The 15,310-nt window shown below is 39.8% G+C and overlaps 1 protein-coding gene across 7 annotated transcripts; it reads right to left on the bottom strand.

Moving 5' to 3' along the window:
- Positions 1-1,569: 1,569 nt before the first annotated feature.
- LOC135646159 (SWI/SNF complex subunit SWI3C homolog) lies at positions 1,570-15,085 on the bottom strand. Of its 7 annotated transcripts, none has more exons than XM_065165376.1 (9): positions 14,977-15,085; positions 14,328-14,849; positions 13,674-14,224; positions 12,385-12,748; positions 12,209-12,276; positions 4,640-4,728; positions 4,272-4,342; positions 4,029-4,195; positions 1,570-2,151 (listed from the first exon to the last, which is right to left on the bottom strand). In XM_065165376.1, exons 1-9 carry the CDS (start codon positions 15,008-15,010, stop codon positions 1,672-1,674), a joined length of 2,346 nt encoding a protein of 781 aa, XP_065021448.1. In that variant the 5' UTR covers positions 15,011-15,085; the 3' UTR covers positions 1,570-1,671. The 7 variants fall into 7 exon arrangements, with proteins under 7 accessions (XP_065021448.1, XP_065021451.1, XP_065021452.1 ...); XM_065165379.1 differs by having other exon boundaries at positions 4,029-4,183; XM_065165380.1 differs by having other exon boundaries at positions 4,029-4,180.
- Positions 15,086-15,310: the final 225 nt, after the last annotated feature.

Raw genomic sequence — 15,310 nt, 5'->3', positions numbered from 1 at the left:
CAAGTAACTGATTGCCCTCAAAATATGTCACACTGTCATTTTGTTCCAAGTTTGCCAAAGTCCTTATAATAATAAATGAACATTTTAAATAAGCATTAACTACAACATGTTATGTTGTCACATTCTTAATACAACATCTTAATAGATTGTACAGAGACACATAAATGTTGAGATAAAGCTTATTATGGTCTTAATGGCTGTTTTATGAATGAAGGATGGGTTGGGTTCCATCACCACTTGACCTGAAATTTTGAATTGGACAAGTCCAAGCAGCAACAGCTTGCATGTTAATGAAGGAGGATTAGAAATATTGAGAGACAATGACCAGTGGCCAAACCATTGAATTAGGTGGGGGATGGATTCATCACCTTTGGTAAGTTAATCTACACAGCAAGGGCAAGGAAACAAAGAGGGTTTAGCCTACCCTTCAAGTTTCTTTTAAGAGACTTAATCTAATATCTTAGCCTGACCTGAGTCTATAATCCAATATCTTTCCCATGAATGCAAAATTCCATGTAGGTGGATATTCTATGCATACAAGTCATAAAAACTTCATTCACAACCTTCCATCTCACTCCTTGTTTTATTTGCCTGCCTTATTTGATCAAGTCAAGTTGATAATAATTATTTTCTTTCACAAAGCATGCAAGTAAATGGAATAATAAAAAAATGTAAGTGGGATGGACAGTTTTGTAGGAATTCCTTCAAACTTTCTTAAGCAGCTAATAAGAGAAGGAAAAGAGGAGAAGGAGAGGAAGAAGAAGAAGAAGAAAAGTGTAGCAAAAGAAAACATAAAAAAAAAGAGGTTGATAAAGAGAGAGAAAGAGAGAGAGAGAGAGAGAGAGTGTGTGTGATTATCCTTAAAATTCACCATAGGAAGCAGTGCCAATTTATTGCAGAGTTACTACAAGTCCTTTTTAGCTAAATGAACATTTCTTTTAACCTCCTAATATATTCTGATAAGATATCTAACAAGCCATGCATTGTAAAATCATTATATATAACCATTAATTGGACTCCATTACATCAGTGTGTGGCATTATTACATGTAGGACGTCTCTTTTAGACTCCTTCCACAAGTCTCAGTCGCGTGGCTTGCATGCCATAGAGAGAAGGTAGGAAATTGGCAGACAGTTAACTACCCCCATCATATTACATAGAGAAGGTTTGGACTCCATTAATTGACATGACAGTGGACAAACTATATGAATGAAATAAGGGGTTCATTAATTGCTATGCCAATTTGCAAACCAATGGCGAGGAAACAAAGATTGGGTTGACAAAAACTTGTACCTTTTATGGATTACTCCTTTGATGAAGATAGAACTCGATCGTATTTGTCTCATGTGAGTCTTCCCCATGGCGTCCGGAGCTTTTCCTTTGTGATTGTAGCAACAAGCTTGTCTTCTGCGTCTCACATCTGTTATGGATGTACAGTTTTCACTTATCAGGGCTTTTAGTATGGAGATTGATTGGCAAAGGCCGAGTTATCGTTAGAACCAACAAGTGGATGTCGGTAGGTCAGCAGAGGAGCTATGAAAGCTGGAGGGAAGAAACTAAGCCAAGCAATTCGACAAAGACTATTCTGACGATCAACTCACATTATCTGTTAAAACTATGCTCAGACACGTTACAATGATCAACATGAACAACAGAATAAACATTTTTATCCTATTGATTATTCCCCGATGAGGGTCTTAACAATGGATGATGGTTAGGAGTCGAAGTGTTAGGTACACCAGAACTGAACGTGACATTTTGAGAGGGGGCAGGAGCAGGGTGGATTGCCGAGAGAGGTAACCGCGGCCCAAAACCAAACATTTGCTGCCGTTGCATGAACTGCATCTGCCGATGGCCGGGAAGATTGCTGCCATAAGTAGCTGGCACATTCACCTGCCCAACCGAGGGTGACATGGTAGGCGGCACGGTATTTGCACTGACAGCGGTTGGCGCAGCCGCTGCTACTGATGATGATGATGATGATGATGATGATGATGATAAATTGTTTGCTGCTGATCCAAATCGGGTGGACATCATTCGGAGGCGTTCAGATGAAAGCCTTTGTCTCATCCTCTCAGCCTGTTCACATTCCTTGAGCAGTAAGGTTTCCAATTCTGCAAACTGTTTCAGCTTCAGCTCCAACCTCTTTAGCTGCACATAACCATGATTTTCGGACACGAGTTCAAATTCAAACTTGCAACATTACAAACACAATTTTTGAAAACATAAGATCAAAATTAACCTTGGAATTTTACAATAATACTAAACATCATTGCATTACGACAAGCAGGACTAAGCTAAGCACTATTAAAATCACTCCAAGTATATCCTTAGTACTCTTTTCATAACAGCCAATACAGATATGGAAATTTAATAGATTATAGTCGAAATGTGATCAAAGAAGTGCAATGTCAGTAAAATGCCACTTTGAAGTTCATTGTGTTCAAAGTACAGCACATGTCAACCCAACTCAAGAACATGAATTTCAACATTAACAATATTTCAAGCATATGTTCCTAGCGTCAATTTATTTTTGTTCTTGTTCAGGTGGTTTGATATTTGAGGAATCACTTAAATGCTAACATGACTTTTAAGAAATATTTAATTCAAACGTTATGTTTGCTAGAAATCAAAATTTACGCCTTTCCTAATTGTTAACTATAATTTGCACCCTATGTGTTCCTAGATAGTAACACTTTGCTCCCTGCAACATCGGTGAGGCCCTAAATATCCATGATATATGATTACCTAAAGAGTCCAATTAACTCAAGCTTGACATGTACAAAAAATACCCTTGAGTTAATCAAAGTTTTAGCAACACAAGAAACTTCCATTATGAGAGAATTACAACAAACACCTCCGTGATAGTTTTTTTCACCAATAAAAGTTTTAACCAATAAGCAACAAGTTAAGCAAATACGGATAGAGGATGATGAAAGAAGGAGAGAAAAAAGAAAATTAAGGATTAGGTTGATCCAAAAGGAAGAAAGTGTGGGAAAAAAGAGAGGTGAAGATAAAGGAAGAAGAGAAAAAAGGGAAGGGGAAAATGTAACCGTTTTACTCACTAAGGAGCTTATTAGTAATAATTAAAGGTAAGGCCAATTTCATCATCGGGGTTGTTGAACTTTAAACTCTGCTAATTGATTACAGGCTGAATGTAACTTAAATCTACCAAATTTATAATACCAAAAAGTCATTACTGCTGTAGGGGGCCCCTGGGTTTTATTTCTTTTTTTAGGTGTGAAAGCAAGAGGCAATAATTTATGCAGATCATGATTGTCAAAGAATATTGAAGATGAACCTTTTTGTAATAGAATTCATTAAAAATGTCAATTTTTTCCTCGAGAAGCTTTAAAAAGAATATTGGTTTTTCAGGAGTAATTGTGCAGCCAAAATTTTGTATATGCAACTTGAGCTGCCTTTGAGCATGGGTGCACCTACAAAAGTGAAATTTGCACATATTTACATAAAAACTCTTTCGATCTGTCATACTTTAAAGTTTAAATTTCATCAAAGTTTACAATCCCCATGCGAACAAACCAAGTGGTCAATTAGGAATGGAAACATCATTAATGCGTTCCATATCCATAACTGTTTCTGGGAAAATAAGTGGATCTAGCCATTTCACTTTCTGGATTTCATTACTCATTTGTAGCATGTGAAAAAGCATCATGGCAGTATTATTTGAAAAAACACCATTAGCTTGCTTAATTGGATGTCCCAGTTAATTAGGAATATTATTAACCTGATTGTAAAGGACTTCAGCATAAAAATTTACACTCTAAAAGTTTAAACAGTAAATTGTGAAGAAGGTAACAAGCAGAGGCAAGACAACCAATTCTTTATCTTGCATTGGAAGCAAAAGTTGTGAATTCCTATTCAGTGAATTATTCTAAATTCTTCCATCAAATTCACCCAAGAACTTGTTTTCAGTTTACCCGTCAAAATCGGCCAAACTAATCAAACTACCAATTATCCATCTCAAATGTACCATAAATCATGAAAGAAGCAACAAACACTAATAAAACCTGGTGATTTATGATAGTTGCAGCCAGTCTCTGAATTTCACGCTCCTCTTGATCTGCAAATAATTTTGCTTTCACTGCAGCTGCAGATAGGCCACACATGGCAGCATATTTCACAAGTTCAGGAGCAAGCGAAGTAGACTGTGGCACTTGACCTTCTAGAGTTCCATCTGACAGTGAATTAAAATATCAAGGGACAACTTCCACAATCATGAAATCTAAACCAGAAGAATATCAGCAATATACCTTTGTGAGGACCCAAGTTTCCATGTGGCCCACAGATGCCAACTTCGGAATGCCAGCTCTCAGATCTGATCCTTCAAACATGTAAAAGAAGTGAAATATAATTAATTGACAGCAGAAACAGTGGCCTCTAAATGTGTATATAAAGCAATAAAGAAAACTAGAATGATATGCTAGATTGGGCACCAGGAAGAATATAAATGTAATACTAAAACATGTACAACTGATTTTAGCATGTCTTGTATCACCTCACATCTTTTGAAGAGAAAAGTAACAATTTAAATTGAATACTAATGTAAATACTGAGCACCATAATACGATTGCAATCATGTACCAATCCCATGAAGAACTGAAAGCATTTTAGCACTAACCTGGAGTCCTCTCTAGTCAGGATAGACAATGCTGCACTTGCACAAGCTGCAGCAACTCTTGGTCCAATTGCGGAGGTCAAGAAGGCAACCTACAAATTTCACAATGTTCGAATAAGGTACTGAAATATTACAAGCAAAATATTTCTACAAGAAGCAATCAACATCTAGGTAATTTTAAGAATTCAAATGCAAAGTATTTGACATTTGCTAATGTGATTTAATCGGAAACAATTGTCATTTTAGTTCTTAAAGTTTTCCTTGGTTAACAATACTTGTTTTGCCGATATTCATCAGCTCTACCATTTTCTCTCTTCCTCATAAAGAAAATAAGATGTTTCGATGGTATACTATATGCATATGCTTATTAGAACTCCTAATGACCTATGTATTCGGTTATCATTTCCAATCGGAAGATCCATTAATCCAATTGGAAGAAGATTTAAAATGGATAGATATTTTTCATCCTTTCCTGTCTTACGAAATGGTGAACATTATATTTGTGATGATAGCAACAAATAGCAAATTTCATAGTAGTAGTATTACTTTGTACCATAGTTGGTCATATTTCTTTCTTGTCTTCCCCTTCTGCTACCTCCCCTTCTTTCACTCTTCCCCACTCTTTTTTTTTTTCCTCTTTCTGTTATGCTATCAAATTGGTTGGAATTGCCCAAAGTCAATTAACTATAACCGAGCTCAATCGGTGTGAGCTGATTCTGGTAGCTACAAGACTGAGAAAAAGACTAAATCAGACCATACTAACACAATTGTTTCATATAGGAATCAGCCAATGTTGTAAAGCTGGCACAGAACCAAGATTTCCAATTTTAGGTACCAGACCAGTAAAAGTCCTTTCAGGCACCGGATCCGCCAGGTCCATTTCTGCATACCGATACATGGAATGCCAGAACATCCTACAGTACCCAGCGGAGGGAAAGAGGAGGAGCAAGAAGGATGAGGAACGAAGAAGAAAGCAAGAAAAAGGATGACGAGGAAAAGGAGGACAAGAAGAAGAGGAGAATTACCGATGAAGAGGTAGGCACAAGTACAAGTGCAAGCGGAGGGTGGACAAGTAACAACAGGCTGTAGGTGGATGGGTGGTAACTGACAACAATAGCAACACTTCGGTGAGACCAAGAGGGCTTGCCAGCCCTAAAGGCATCAAGGGTTTTTAGAACTTGTTTTTCTTTAAACCAGACAGGACCATCAGAAATGACCAGTCAATGTCACCCGATCGAGGCAGGATCAAGAATCTTGCTCAGAACTAGTTTAAGTCATTCCCTGGAGCTAATCATCTTAAAGTAAAATCAGCTAGGACATAATATCACGAATAATTCTGTAGGTGTTCAATGTAATGTTTGTGTATGTTCATATCTTTCAATTTTGTTCATGCTTTGCACAGCATGTAAAGGGCTTACAGTAAATTTGACAATTCCATTTTGGTTAGCTCTTATGGTCATTTTAGTCCTATAAATACAGGTTGTGTAGTCATCGTGTAGAGGCAAAACTACCCAAAAACAGTTCATCAAGACAACTATTTTCAGGGTTTTCTAGCTCCGCAGCGTAATGCAGAGTGTCAACCAGCATTGCACCCAAGAGCTACCCATGTGACACATGGCTAGATGGGCCTTTGGGGTAGGTAGTGTCTACGACTAGTTCGCTGCCTTGTTTTGCAACAATGTCATGTGGGCACTTGTGGAAACTTTTGACCACAATGGACCACCTTGGACCCTTTGTCGTGCGACTATTTAGAGCTTGCGAAATATATGTTTGTAATTTGAATTGTCTATCAAATATTTAATAAAATATCTATTTGTGAAATCCTGAGTGAAATGTTTTCTCTCACTCGTCTTCCCTTTTGCAGACCCTTAAGAGACCATAAGAGGTTTTCGGGAGGTTGACCTTTTGCGGATGGACACGTAAGGGTGTCGCACGACTTAGGCAAAACCAACTAAGCCCGTGATAAAAATAGATAGTGTTAGAGCGAGACAATCACACTTAGGAACACTTGGCATATAAATATGGGGGACTTAGCGGGGCTGCATTGAGGGTAGCCAACACGCACGACCATTTGAGGGAAACGAACGTAGAGACGCAAGGAAAGAGTTGCTCAAAGGAGCAAGCATCCGAGATTGATATTCAAAAGAATGGCCAACCCTTCACGCGAGGCACAATGACGACAAGTGAGCTAGAAAGAATGCATAACACACAAAGGTTAGGATGGTTGAGTTCGAGCTATTGCTCGATGTTGACAACCAAACTTGACGGTGCTCAAGGCAAGTGAGGCGCTTAGTAAAGGAAGAGACCATACAAGGAGGGATGAGTCGCTCAATGATTGAAAAAGTTGTGCAAAGCTCATAGAGGCGAGGGAAATTGCTAAGTCAAAGAATTCAATACTCATGCAAGGGCTTATATGCGGACAATGGACTATCCATAGCCATCCCAAGGTGACCGAAACTCGGCGTCATAAAGCATGAGAAAGATACGTCCATAGAAGGCTCAAGTGTGTAGTAAGTTCAGCATGTTGGTAGGCCTTGAGGAGCGCAGCGAGGGCTATATTGGCAAAGAGTCGCAATCTAGCAAGTGTGTTCGTGATGGCCAAACAGTGCACAATTTATTTAACAAGATGGAGTAGTCCAAGGGGATGATGATCACTAAAACTTCTAAAGGGAAGGATCCGACGAAAAAAGTTGTTCCAACAAATATCCAAAAGGGATAAGTCCCAGTTATCCAAAAGGAGAATTATGTGCAACAGACCGCACATGTTGAGGGGATACCTTAAGATAACAACTCCATAAAAATCAATGGTTCAAGCAAGTGGCGAGGAGTTGTATAATCTCCTACGAGGTAATGTATTGGAGGACGCATTACGAGATCAAGTGGGGGAGTGACCCTAGGCAATAACACTAAACGAAAGCACACTTAGAGACGATATAGAGATCGAACTCAATAGAGGGCTGACACATAAAATGACAGGCAAGAGGGCCACCATTAACTCAATACAAATTGAGGAACATAGCAACTTGGGTAAAACTTGGTGAAGTGCCCGGGTCGTATGAAGGGAGTCGACATAGAAGACGAAACATGGAGCAAAGGCACGAAGCTTTCCTTAGACAGTGGTCAAAAACATGAACTCTTACAGAGGCAAGAGCAAGATTATGTTGTTCTATGGGTCCCTCGTTTTGATGGATCAGACTCATCTTATATGGTGCCAAAATCGAAAAGAGCTTCGAGGCACATAAACCTTATCTTGACGAGGCAATTGACGGAAGGATTAAGACGACTCAACTTGTAGAGACGAAGTTAAGGTCAAAAGGTCTTGGCACGGGACAAGAGGACAAGAAAGAAGATACACTTGAAGAATATGTCGCACTGCTGTCATTCAAGTTGCCACAAAAGAAGTTGTGTAGTGAAGATTGTGCTAGGAGCAAGGGCCTAGGATCTAGACAATAGTGCACTGATTTCAGTAAAGTCAATAGACTTCGAGAGTTATTGAGTGACGGACTATCCTAGACCTACTTCATCCGTATGGTGACCCGAGAGCAAGTGAACGAAGGTCAACTGCCAAAGGAGCGAGCACAATCAGAGATGGCGGAGGCCCTGCGATGTGTTAGCAGAAACCACACATGGAGAGATCGTACTCTAAGTTCATCCCACAAAGATCAAATGCAATGGAGATATCGCCACGAGATGACATAGTGCAACAGATTATGATAGAACAATTTGAGGCAATGCGATACACATAAGAGAAGCCCCATGAGGGACTTGATCATACAGAGGTATGATCAGGAGCTTTTGGGAGCTCCACTTTGGTGAACAATACGACAACAAAAAGAGCTATGGATTCAATGAGTGAATGTCATGGTACCACTACTACCACAGAGGCAACTTTTCCGTGCGTACATCAAATAAAAGCCTTGGTCATCAACATATGGGATTGTGTACCACCGAGGGGGATTCCGTGTGCAAGTACCAATGAGTCCTATAGGGGAGAACTTGATCATACTGAGGTATGATCGAAGCGACTAGAGAGTTAGACTGCTCCAGAGCTCATATTCGCTTGAGGGAGCTTGTAAAAGACAAGACCAAGTGAGCAAACGTTGCTACCAAGGACGTAAAGGAGAACAAATCAGCATAAGCCCTGCAACATGATGGCAGAGGCTATGCATGGGAGTTGTAGCTTGTCTTTCCATCAACCAAGAGAAATTGCTCAGAGAATACAAATGTGTTAAAGCAAGTGATAGAAAGGGACGAGAAAACAATGACGAGTCGAAAGGGACTTGGCTAACCAAAATCAAGCGTCGGTTAAAATGGAAGTGGAATTAGAGGAATGCCACAGTGTCGTAGAGGCAAATCCATCAATCACAAAAAAAGGACGCAGATGTAAGGTGATGGATAGTAGAGTCATGGGCATGGCAAGGTAATACCATGGTACCGCAGAAGCGGGGAGTTACGTAGAGTCATCGATCCCCCTTCCTCTCATGGAAGAAGAGTGCATAGTCGTAAAATGGGCCAAGGATGTGGAGAATGCAGATGCAAACTCTAGATAGCAAGACAAGTCCGAAGGACAGAGACTAGGGAACTTCATAAGATCGATGTCAATGGGCTTCTCATCAAGAGAGCCGAAAATGGAAACTTTGAGTCAATGCAAGAGTGCTCAATCAAGGAATGGAGTAGGCAATACATGATGTTGTACCCTTTCTACTTAGTAGGCAATGGAAATGATGGAGAATATGGTATAATCCCAAAGGCGATCAAAACTATTGAAGACTTTCTCCAAGTCAGGGTAAATTTTTACTTTTTTCAAGCAAAATTTCTAACATTCCATAAGTTTGATGACAATGAGAAAGCGGATTGCAATAGCTAACTCAACATGAGGAGTACAAATACTTTAGGTGTTTCAGAAGTGTGAGCAAAAAGCAGGCGAAAGCTAGGAACCGGTTTGATGCATGAAGCACAACCCTCAAGGAGGCGGGCAAGGTCAAGTAACCTTTGACTTCTCAACTCTTAAGAGGATGGACGAAACCGAATACCCCAGTTCTCTTATTTATCCAGTAGAAGAGCTTTGCACATGTTCAAAGACCTTTTAAAGAAACTTAGTCAAATACAACAATTGTCAAATCCTCACCAATGGTAGTCGATTTCATCGAGAGTAGATTATCTGCTTTATTTCCCAACAGAATATCAATCGAAGGTAGGAGTGATGTGAACCTACTTTGAGGTGACAACTAAGTAAAAGAGAAATCGATGGACAAATTTTATGGAGGAAAAACCTCAAAACTTCAAAGTTCGCGAGTCAATGCTTGTTAAAGCTCCACCAAGCATCCACCCAATTCAAGCGGCGCGAGTCGTTTAAGAGACTGGCGCACAATAAGAAGGTCCTTTTCTTCATTTAAGGGATCTGCAGAAACCAAGAAAAATCAACACAACTCGACCGACCTCACCCCAGAGTCATTGGCGAGTTGAAGTAGCATTGGTGAATCAAAGTTCGATAACTCAACAACAGCCGAAGAGCAATTGGGAGCCAAGAGAAGTGTTGCAACTGGAGCAAAAGATTAAAGATTCAGCAAAGGCAAGAAGATACAACGTCTATAAAGGCTTCAACGAGGACATAAAAAGAATAAGTAGGAGAGAATATCACGAATAAATCTGTACACATGGTTCAATGTAATGCTTATATATGTCCATATCTTTCAGTTTTGTTCCTGCTTTACACAGCATGTAGAAGGCTTGCAGTAGACTTAGCAGCCCCATTTTGGTTAGCACTTGTGGTCGTTTTAGTCCTATAAGTGTAGGTCTTGTGCAGTCGTCACACAAAAGCAAAATTGCCCAAAAAAAAGATTATCCAGATAGTCATTCTAGGGTTTTGTAGCTTTGTAGAGTGGTGTGAAGTGTCAGTCAGCACTGCACCTAGGAGCTACTCGGGTGGCACATGGCTGGATGTGCCTTTGGGGCAATGCCTAAGCCTGGTTCATTGTCTTGTTCCACAACAATGTCATGTGGGCATCTGTGGGAACTTTTGGCTATGGTGGCACCTTAGACCCTTTGTCGTGCTATTAATCAGAGCTTGCAAAGTCTATGTTTGTAATTTGCATTGTCTATCAAGTGTTTGTTGAAATGTCTGTTTGTGATATCCTGAATTAAACGTTTCTTCTCTTTTGCATGTCCTTAAGGAACCATAAGAGGTTTTTGGAGACTAACCCTTTGCGGATAAACACGAAAGGATGTTGCACAACTTAAGCAAAACCAGGTAAGTCCGTGATAATAAGGCAAATTCAACTACAATGTAAAAGTTCTTTGCCCATGAAGATGAAAATTGAAATAGAATATCACTAATATGATGCGGACAATTCACACTAGAATAATAAAGAAGCTTGAACTATAAGGGCAAATACTTGAATCACTTACATATTTGTATCAAATATATGTCCAATCTAATATTTGTAAGGTACCTCTTGGATATGTATTATGAACTTTTTTCTCATAATATCAAACTTTTTTCAAATTAATATTGGAGATATGAAATATAACCTTTTTTTCATTAATATTGCTTTCTATATTTTTTATATATTTTCATTCTTTTATAGAGCAAACTCATGAATTTGGAGTCAAATTATTAAAATTGATATCATTGAATTGAATCTCCATATCCAATTGGGCAAAAGCAAGATTTGAAACTTTGAATGAACAAAAACCAAGCTATTTATCATAGGTTTCATTATAATGCATTAAGGTCGATGTATAAATCAATCACTAGGAGGAATTTTAGGTACTGAGGAGGTAAAGCATATCAAGATGAATGTTCAAAAAAGGATCAATAGCTGTTTGAGCATTCACAAATGGTTCCTGTAGTTCAATCTCCCTGATCTAGGGCCATAGCACCATAAGGATCCATAGCTGTTTGAGCATTCACAAATGGTTCCTGTAGTTCAATCTCCCTGATCTAGGGCCATAGCACCAACATAAGCAAAGTTAAGACCACCCATTCCAAGCACACATACATTGTAGTCCCTGAGCCTTTATTGTTGACCAAGCAATCAAACCCCTGCCTTCATAAAGGTTCTGTAATCACAGCAGATCAGAACCTAAATCAACTAGTCCATTTAGTCCGTCTTCCCTCTCACCATTAGAACATCAAAATGAAAGGTCGACATCAGCATAAATATACACAACCAACTTCTACAAAGGTCAACAATATGAATATTAACGTTTATGTAAGGCTCCTGGTTTGTTTGAGCATTCTCTTCAGTACGTCTGTCCCCAGATTTATAGCCTAATAGCACCAACATAGGCAAATTTAAGATTACCTATTCCCAGGGCACCTATTGTAGTTATTATGTTTTTCCAGTTGACTAAGTGATAACAAAGTTTTGTAATCACAGTGGATCAGAACCTAAATCTAGTCCATTTGGTCTGACTTCACTCTCACCAATTACAACATGGTGCAAGGTTAATATCAGCATAAATATACGCAACCAAGAAGTCTGCTTGGAGCTAGACTTATGTGTTGCGTTCATTCTGTTCTTTTGCAATGAAATGAAAACACAAAGATGCAGAAACTCAACTACTCACCAGGGACAGAACTGGATTGGCAGAATTTGAAAATGGGAGCTCGCTACCATTACAGAAATCTCGATTGCCTAATCATAACACAATTAGCATAAGAAGGTTTTAGACCAAAGTACAAAAGGTAATTAGTTCAAAATAAACTTTTCTTGTAGTCTCCAAATAGATTCTTTAAGAATTACCTACGATATTACCATTAGAATTTGAATTTTGAATAACGGGATCAGGTACATTTGATGAATCAACTGAAGTGGGCATATGTGGAAGTTCAATGTTTTCTAGTAGACCATTTTCCATCGGAAGGCGAAGAAAATGCAATATACATTGTGCTTTTGTCTTGCTGCCCACATATTCTGCAACTTCGTTCCAGTTTTCATTATATTTTTCTAAGGCTTCAAGTAACAGCAATGTTTCCTGATCTGTCCAGTTATCCCCATCAAGATCTGGATGATCATTTCTTGAATCCATTCTTATAAAATCTAGGCTCGAATGGCCCGTAACAAATTTTGCATCATGGAAGCAGTCCAAGCAAAGCATAATATCATCCTGTTCAAAGGATTTCACAGCTTAATATGATAAAAAAATCAGAATTTAACAGATATAAGCAGTCAAGGGAGTTGGAACTTGTCCATTATGGTTGGCACTCCATAGCATTTGCTAGGTTTATGCTGAAAATATAGAAACTAAATGACTAGTGAAATCACCATCATGAATCAATGATAAAAGTTGAAAATCAGATAATACCACCTAGTTCATGGAGTAGTAATCAATGGCCAGACAAGTGAAGAAGGTAGAAAAGAAAAGATGATATTCTCATTTATTCATATTTGTTAGTAGACCATGATATATATGATGCATAGTACATTTTAGTTATATAATATAGAAATCATGATCGGCACATGCATGTATGAAGCAGAATAGAACATAAAGGGCCCTTCCCCCCCTCTCTCTCTCTCTCTCTCTGTGGTAGTGCAAATTTTGATAATCATGTGAGAACATGTATTCCTCAGTTTAAGCCACTAAGCGGATCAAAGCACTTGCCAATCTTAATCATTTTCAATGTCTTAATGAGACTGTTTATAGTGAAGATATCCCTTATCATAGAGAAAACTAATATTAGAAGCATGAGGTGGACTTGTGAGATAAAGCATGAAAAATGATTTAAAAATATACAGCAAAATCTACAAAGTATGCTACTGATAGTTTACCTCTATTTAATGATAGTAAATGGAAAGAGTAATGAAAAATAAAAAATTATGGTGATGCAATGTAATTACTACAATGGAGCAATATATGATCCAAAATGATGATAAGTTTTGGTGACATTCACATTAGTGAGAAACTAAACAAACAACAACGTAACAACAAACTGCATTGTGCTAGGACATTCATTATTTATATACTATTTGTATGTATATGAAGTAAGAAGGTAAAATTAAAAGTAAACAGAGCAGATAAAAGAAAAACATACCTCTTTTTGTGATTGATAGTGCAAATTGGTGAGTGGGCAAGAGCAGAAATTGCATGTATGTTCAGCAAACCGTTCCCTAATTCTACTATCCAAATCACCAATGCCAGCATCAAAATCTACTGATGCAGAATGAGAAAGCAAAGCAACATCATCTAGACGGAGGCTACATTTTGGTCTATCAAACAAGATCAAACTGTCTATGGACCTCAGTGGTGCAGTCTGAAGCTGAAGCTCCCCACTGACATCCTCCTTAAGAAGGGAGCCAGCCATCCTAAGACCACGATGCACAGAAGAAGCTGCAAGATAATTAATAATCCCCCAGTGATCCAGAAACCTAACTATTCGACTAAGATCATAAAGCTCATTGTTTGGAACCAACGCTTGGCAATCCGCAAAAGATAGCCTCTTCCCGGGATTCTCCAGGTACTTGGAAATTATCTTGTTTCGAAGCCCTATGTACTTTTCTGGGCTGTGATCGCCAGATTTCCCTGAGAAGAAGTGCGGCACAACTTGCCTCTCCAGCCGATGCACAGTGCTTCCAGAAAACCAATCTAAAGACGTCAAAGAAGAAATTTTTAGAATGAAAATGACCTCAAAGCTTCTAAGAGCGGAAAGAAACGACGAGCAAAAAATCCAAGCACTGCTACTACGGACCGGAGTGCATTGGAACAAGGAGAAGCTGTTCTTTGCCGAACCGCTTCACCATGCCCTTCCCTTCCATGAGAGGCGGCGGTGTACAAACATAAGCCGAGGGCTTTTCAAGGTCTGACGGCTGCAGCAGCGAAGGGTTATCGGGGAGCACCGCTGAGAGGGCCTGCAGCTGGCCGTAAGAGATGTTCTCCAAAAGGGGGGGAACCCACGGGCGGGCTGCAAAGTTGGAGCGCTCGGCGGCAACGAGGGCGAGGACGGAAGGGTGGGGGAGATTGACGATGTGGCGTACGGCGGCTGGGAAGTCGGAGATCCGGTGGCCACCGTCGGAAAGGACCTCAGACCCGCGGAGGTCGAGGACGGGGTCGGCGGCGGCGGGGTTCGCGGGGGAGTCGTGGCCGTCCTCCTGCGCCTCCTCCGCGGCGGGGCCAGCATCCTCGTTGTCCTCGTCATCCTCGTCGTCGTCCGGCGGCTTCTGGCGCCTGGAATTGGCGTCGCGCTTCCTCTTCCGCCATTTGAGCCGCGAATCTGCCAGAGTTTGGAGGCGATATTGGCGTCAAATGAAGTGACATCGAAAGATTTCGAGGAGGAGGAGAAGGAGAAGAAGAAAAAAGCGAAAACCCTAGAGAGAGAGCGAGCGAGAGTAAGCGTTTACCTGAAGAGGGGAGAGAAGGGGAAGCGGGCGACATGGGCGGAGCTGGGCGAGGAGGGCTCGGAACGGGAGAGAAGTGGGAGCTAATGGCGCACGAGCGGGGGGGGAGAGGTGGGGCGTAAAGGGGTAAGAAGACCGGGAGTGAGCATATCCTTACGCGTGCGAGAAGACATTTTAGGTTATACTGTTCCCGCGGTACAATTACACACGGAGTTTCTTTTTCTATTATTCTCATTTTGATAGCCTTAAAAAAATGAAAAAAAAACATTTTCCCAATTTTTGAAATATTAAATATGTTCTTTAATATTTAATTTTTGCTTTAATGTATGGAAAATCC

This window comes from Musa acuminata, chromosome BXJ3-8 (assembly GCF_036884655.1).
Source record: "Musa acuminata AAA Group cultivar baxijiao chromosome BXJ3-8, Cavendish_Baxijiao_AAA, whole genome shotgun sequence".
Lineage (NCBI taxonomy): Eukaryota > Viridiplantae > Streptophyta > Magnoliopsida > Zingiberales > Musaceae > Musa > Musa acuminata.
Note: the sequence above shows the minus strand (reverse complement) of the source record. Positions and strands in the feature narration are given on the sequence as shown.

What these genes read in the sequence shown, in the direction of transcription:
- LOC135646159 (XM_065165376.1), bottom strand. Translation starts at nt 15,010, where the DNA reads ATGTCGCCCGCTTCCCCTTCTCTCCCCTCTTCAG. An exon ending in ACTATCAATCACAAAAAGAG is followed by an intron (nt 12,749 to 13,673) that starts GTATGTTTTTCT and finishes TCCTTTGAACAG; the next exon opens with GATGATATTATGCTTTGCTT. An exon ending in CTGACTAGAGAGGACTCCAG is followed by an intron (nt 4,343 to 4,639) that starts GTTAGTGCTAAA and finishes ACATGTTTGAAG; the next exon opens with GATCAGATCTGAGAGCTGGC.